At 40.0% G+C, this 7131-nt stretch overlaps 1 protein-coding gene across 1 annotated transcript; it reads right to left on the reverse strand.

Annotated features, from left to right (window-relative positions):
* Positions 1–6246: 6246 nt before the first annotated feature.
* On the reverse strand, positions 6247–6919 carry LOC138877773 (uncharacterized). The gene is made up of 2 exons (XM_070157410.1): positions 6574–6919; positions 6247–6461 (listed from the first exon to the last, which is right to left on the reverse strand). Exons 1-2 carry the CDS (start codon positions 6917–6919, stop codon positions 6247–6249), a joined length of 561 nt encoding a protein of 186 aa, XP_070013511.1.
* Between the last annotated feature and the right edge of the window lie 212 nt (positions 6920–7131).

Raw genomic sequence — 7131 nt, forward strand, 5'->3', positions numbered from 1 at the left:
GTGATGTAAATTCCCTTTGGACCATAAAAGCTGTCTTTGGACGGTGAGGATGATGTCCTTAGACCATGACGTCCTAGGCCATGAAGTGTATGATAAGGGATTCTGTCATGATCCAAAATACACTAAGGGTCGTGATGGCGCCGGACACCACTATCAGGCAAGCCAAAACCATTTAACTAGTAAATTCTCATTTTAATATTTTCAAAAATTATTTCCGCTAAACATGAAACAATGAATAATAAATTTCACTAAATAAATAATGATGTCTTTACAAAATTTGTTTACTGCATGATCCCGAAGTCACCCCAGAACCCGGTGTCACAAGTGCATGAGCAACTACTAGGAAATCTAATAAGGTACAATAGCTGTCCGGAATACAAACTTGGACAAAAAGTAAATATAATACACTGAAAGAGACTCTGCTGGCTGCGGGTCGTCTCGAGAGATGCAGCTCACCTAAGTCTCTGTATCATTCATGCCGCTACGTCCATCAGGCCACTAGAGGCACATGTGCCCGTGCAAAAAAAATGCACAACAAGTGTAACATGAGTACAAAAACAACGTGTACTCAGTAAGTATCCCGCCTAATCTCGAAGAAGTAGTGACGAGTGGTCGACTTTGACACTTACTAACGGTCCAATATTATCATTGCAATAAAGAAGTGAATAAGTATGAAACAGGGCAATTATATGAAATAAGCTTGTATAAAACACATAGTAATATCCCCCTTCTTCTTTATTTTACTCAAGTTTTCAGCTAGCAAGTTCCCTCCATAACTGGAGCACATATATAGATATGGTGGATATCATCAAGAGGTTGTCATAAATCAAATTAGGAAAAAATCCCTAAGATACACCGGCTTCTAGCCAAATATTACGCACGAATTCCATAAGAATGATGTACATATATAGGAAATGCCAAGGCGTACGACCCGATCCAACATAAAAGTAAACTGTGCACTACCGAGGGTCGAACGACGCGAACCATAGATGCATCTATTAACCTTCCGAGGCGAACGGTCTGCTCCCATGAGAATGTGGTACATAAATCCTGCCGAGGCGAACAGTCTGATCCCATAAGAGTAGTAGAAGAAAATACCCCGCTCACAAATCATATGTGTGATGCAGTCCAATATAATTTATGAAATTTCCTCGCTCGCGAATCATAAAATGATAATTTATTAATAAATCAAAATCCTTTTCTTGATTTCCTTTAAAAATAAAGACAATTCAACGTGAAGCTTTTGAAGAGATTTTTCCCGCTCGCGAAATGCACATACGACGTGGTTACACATAGATTTCTTAAGTCATTATAATATTTCTCAATTCTTTCGAAAATACGAAGTTTCATGGAAACCCTTAAAAATCTTAGATTTTCTCAATTCAAATTCCTTTCAATATAATTATTACGCAACCCTAATCTTGTTTCTTCTCAATACAAAAATAACATAAATTAACAATGATATCAGTGAAGGCATGATGTGAGCCTAAAACTACCTGGACAAAGGTATAATAGTAGCTACGCATGGACTCTCGTCACCTCGCACGTACGTAGCCCCAACAAATAGAATCACATAACCAATTAAATTCCCTATGGGGACAATTCCCTCTTACAAGGTTAGAAAGGAGACTCACCTCGCTCCGACGTTCCAAAACCGGCATTCCATGCCCTTATGAAGACTCAAATTCATGCACAATGCTCCAAAACTAGCCAACAATTATGCAAACCTATTAACATATGTTTAATTACTCATAATAACTCAATTTATAACAATTTCTAACTCCGATCAAAAAGTTGACAAAATCACCCTTGGGCCCACATGACCGGATTTCGAAATTTTTTCGAAGATAAAATTTACCCACAACCTCACGAACTCAAATATATAATTTGCTCTAAATTTCATGTCCAAAATCATGGTCAAAATCCAAGAATACAAATTTCCTAGGTTTTCTTCAAAATCCCAAAATTTCTACTAATTTACATGATTTTCCATGTTAAAATCTAGATATAATCTAAGTAATTAACTTGCAATAGGTGAGAATCACTTATCTTGACATAGATGATGAAGATGGAGCTCCAAAATCGCTCCTAGGTCGGCTCCCATGGAGGAAATAAGATGAAATGAGCCAAACCCATTTCTTTATACTTATACACTACCCAGACGACTCTTCTTCGCATTCGCGAGACCTTCATCACGTTCGCGAAGAAGAAAATTCCCAAAAACCATTCCAAACTCTTCTCAGACAACCTCTATTATAATAGTCATAACATTTTGTACAAATTTCCAAATGATAAATGGTTTAAAGTTTTGAAACCTAGACACCAAGATCTAAAACCTTCATGTTTTGGTCATCTCCCAATTCCTTATAGATTTTGAGATATAAGCTGCCAATGTCAGCCCTATGCAACACAAATTTCTTCTTCATCTTCCCGGACAACCTGTAGTGTACCAGACGTAACGTTTTGTACACATATCCAAATTCTAAATAGTTTAACGTTTTGAAAACCAGACATAAAGGTATACAACTTTCATTTTTGGATCATCTCCAAATTCCTTATAGATTGCGAGATATGAGCCTCCGAAATCAGACCTGTGCAACATAGATTTCCTTCTTCGCGAACGCGAGGATCTCTTCGCGAACTCGAAGAACAAAGTCCTTGAAGCCAAATCCTTCTTCGCGAACATGAGAGGATCCTCGCTAATGTAAAGAACAACACCAGACACCAGCATCAACTATTGCAAAATAGTCCGAAATGATTCGAAATCACCTCGAAACACACCCGAGGCATCGCGGGCCCCGTCCAAACATACTAAAAAGTCCCATAACATAGACCTGCTCGAGGCCTCAAATCACATCAAACAATGCTAAAACAATGAATCGCACTCTAATCCAAGCTTAATGAACTTTATAATTTCAAACTTCTATATTCGATGCCGAAACCTATCAAATCACGTTCGATTGACCTCAAATTTTGCACACAAGTCATATTCGACATTACGGACCTTCTCCAACTTTTGGAATCAGAATCCGAACCCGATATCAAAAAGTTCACTTCCGGTCAAACTCCTCAGAAACCTTCAAATTTCTATCTTTAGCCAAATGACTCCAAAATGACCCACGGACCTCCGAATTCACTTCTGATCGCGTTCCCAACACCAGAATCACTATGCGGAGCTATTATAGACTCAGAATCCCAAGCAGACATCGATAACAATAAAATGCACTTCAACCCAAACTTACGAAATTCTTTAAAAAATGCCAACTTCCACTATAGGTGCCGAAACGTTCCCGGGTCTTCCAAAACCTGATCCGGACATACGCCCAAGTCCGAAATCATCATAAGAACCTGTTAGAACCTTCGAATCCCAATTTCGAGGTCGTTTACTCAAAAATCCAATCTTAGTCAATTCTTCCAACTTAAAGCTTTCGAAATGGGAATTTTCTTTCCAAATCAACCCCGAACTTCCTGGAATTCAGTTCCAACTACGCGTAGAAGTCATATTACCTGAAGTGAAGATACTCAAGGCCTCAAACTACTGAACAATGTGCTAGATCTCAAAATGACTGGTCAGGTTGTTACAGATTTGCAGGCCATGAAATGATGTCCTCGGGCCATGAGGATGGTGCCTCTAGACTATGACGCCTTTGAATAATGATGTGCAATTTGAGAGATCATCAGGCCATGGAATGGTGTCTCTCGTCTGTGAGGATGATGACGTCAGACTATGACACCTCTGGACAAAATGGTGATGTTTTAGCCCACAAAATGCAAAGATATGATGCATGGTCATATACGAAAATGAGGCAAGCAAGGCTTAGTCTTGTGTAAGATGAGGGAAGTGCTTAGCCCTAGGTGAACAGAGGATAGTGCTAGGTCTTAGATAGCGTCATGGAGATAGTATTTAATCTTATGCGAGTACAAGGCAATGCTTAGACTTTGGCAATTAAGGAGGCAATGCTTAGCCTCATGCAAGAAGAGGGGACAATGCTTGGTCTCATGCAGTGAGAGGCAATGTTTAGCCTTAGGGAGGTAGTGCTTAGCCTCATGCAGGAAGAGGAGATAATGCTTAATATCGATGCAAGGAAAGACTGTGCTTAGCCTTATACGATTAGGGAGGCAATGCTTAACCTCATGCACGAATAGGAGACAATGCTTAGTCTTATGCAAACAAGGGGGGTAGTGCTTAGCCTCATTCAAGAAGAGGATACAATGCTTAGTCTCATGCAATTTAGGGAGACAGTGCTTAGCCTCATGCAAGGGAAGGGGGGACAATGCTCAGTATCATACAGGAAAGACAGTAATTAGCCTTTTGCAATTAGGGAGGCAATGCTTAGCCTCATGCAAGAAAACGATGAGTGATAGTGAGAAAGTAGAGTATTTCTTAGCTGGAGATGTTCGCGCTAGATAATTTGTTATCTTGGAGGCAGTGACTTGATGTATCTATGGATATCGTTGTCTTATCGTGCCTGCATCCAAAGAAAAATTGTGAGTTCTGTGGGGGAAAGGTCGTGTCGCGCTTTCGTCTTTTTGCTCTATTTTTGCTCTTGCCTTGAGATCCTATTTGAGTTACCTTGGGCAACATCTGGCTATCATAGAAATAAAGTTTTCGAAAAATATGCATGTATTTGCAAAAATATAGTTATTTGAGATGTAGTAGTATATGATATCAAATAATTTAGATAAACCGGTAATTGTGACACATTTTAGAGACATTGCGACCTCCTTGCCCCCTTAAAATTCTGCCCTAGTTTAAATGCAATACTTTTGGCTGTTCCATATATGACGAAGTTGTCTGATATTGCAATCTTGCCCTAGTTTTTGATCATGGGGGAAATGAAGATTTTATTAAGATGTTACCAAACCCACATGGCTGCCTACGTATCCCCTCTTAAACGTGAGTCAAATCAAGCATAGTTCAGTTACATCAAGTGAAGAAATGTAAACAGTCCTAAACATAGTATCTCTTGACTAAGTCTGAGTTGATAGGTTTTGGCCAAATCTCTCTGTCCATTTCTGCGAGTATGAGTGCTCTCCTATTAGTACTTGGTGAACCATGTAGGGACCTTACCAATTGCGCAAAAACTTCCCTTTGACTTCATCTTGATGTGGGAAGATCTGCTTTAGCTCCAGCTATCTCGGTGTGAACTACCTTGGCCTGACCTTTTTGTTGAAAGCTCTTTCCATTCTGTTCTGGTAGAGTTGACCATGATATACTGCATTTATTCTCTTTCCGTCAATGAGGGCCAGTTGTTCATAGCAACTTTGTACCTATTCTGCATCGCTGAGCTTAGCTTCTTGTATGATTCTTAGAGAAGGGATTTCTACTTCGGTAGGGATAACTACTTCAGTACCACAAACCAATAAGTAGGGAGTTGCCCTAGTTGATGTGCGAACTGTGGTACAATGTCCAAGCAAAGCAAATGGCAGCTTCTCGTGCCATTATTTGTAATTATCTACCATTTTTCTCAATATCTTCTTGTTGTTCTTGTTGGCGGCTTCTATAGCTCCATTCATTTGCGGCCTATATGCTGTGGAATTCTTATGCTTAATCTTGAAGGTATCACACATAGCCTTCATCAGATCACTGTTAAGATTGGTGGCGTTGTCGGTGATGATTGACTCTGGTACTCCGAATCGACAAACAATGCAATCCCGAACAAAATCTACAATGACCTTCTTAGTTGCAACTTTGTAAGATGGGACTTCAACCCATTTTGTGAAATAGTCTGTGGCTACTAGAATGAACCTATGCCCATTTGAATTAGCGGGTTCGATCGGACCTATGATATCCATGCCCAATCGGAGAAAGGCCAGGGTGCACTTGTTGCATTGAGTTCATTGTGTGGCACTCGTATCATATCAACATGTATTAGGCATTGGTAATACTTCTGGACATACTTGTTGCGGTCTATCTCCATAGTCATCCAGAAATATCCTGCTCTTAGTATTTTCTTGGCTAAGACAAAGCCATTCATGTGCGGTCCGCAAGTTCCGACATGTATTTCTTCGAGCAATCTGGATGCCTCCTTGGCATCGACACACCGTTGTAACCCCAGGTCAGGAGTTCTTCTATACGGAATTCCTCTGTTTTGAAAGAAATGGTTGGCTAACCTTTGAAGTGTGCACTTCTGAGTATGAGTTGCGTGTTTCAGATACTCTCCCCTTGCTTAGTATTCTTTGATGTCATGGAACCATGGATTTCCATCACTTTCTTCTTCAACATGAGCACAATAAGTTGGCTGCTTATGAATTCCTATTGGGATATGATCGATGATGTTCTTGTCTGGGTGCTGTATCATGGAAGATAAAGTAGCCAAATGCATCCGCAAACTCGTTCTGAGCCCTCAGAACATTTTTGAACTCTATCTTCGTAAACCTCTTGATCAGCTCTTGTACACAGTACATGTATGGTAATATCTTGGTGTTCTTGGTAGCCATTCTTCTAAAACCTGATGCACCTAAAGGTCAAAATCTCCAGTCACCAGCAATTCCTAAACATTCATGTCAATGGCCAACCTGAGTCCCAAGATGCAAGCCTCATATTCTGCCATATTGTTAGTACATGGAAACCTGAGTTTTGTAGATATAACATATAGTGTTGGCCGGTTTCTGATACTAAGACAGCTCCGATACCCACTCCTTTGAAGTTTGCAGCTTTGTCAAAGAATATTCTCCAACCATCATATGCCTCGGTGATATCTTCTCCCACAAATGATACTTCCTCATCGGGGAAATACATTTTCAATGGTTCGTATTCTCCGTCTATAGGATTTTCTGCTAAATGATGTGCCAACTCTTGCCCTTTGACCACCTTTTGAGTTACATAGATGATGTCAAACTCACTCAGCAATATCAACCATTTTGCTAACTTTCCTGTAGGCATGGGTTTCTGGAAGATGTATTTCAGCGGATCCATCCTTGATATGAGATATGTGGCATATGCACAGAAGTAATGTCTCAACCTTTGAGCAATCCATGTCAAAGCACAACAGGTGCGCTCCAGGAAAGAGTACCGGGCTTCGTAGGGTATGAATTTCTTACTCTATTAATACATGGCCTACTCCTTTCTTCCAGTCTCATTATGTTGTCCTAGAAAACAACCAAAAGCCCCATTTAGTATGGACAAAT

Source organism: Nicotiana sylvestris, chromosome 9 (genome assembly GCF_000393655.2).
Source record: "Nicotiana sylvestris chromosome 9, ASM39365v2, whole genome shotgun sequence".
In the NCBI taxonomy this organism is placed as follows: Eukaryota; Viridiplantae; Streptophyta; class Magnoliopsida; order Solanales; family Solanaceae; genus Nicotiana; species Nicotiana sylvestris.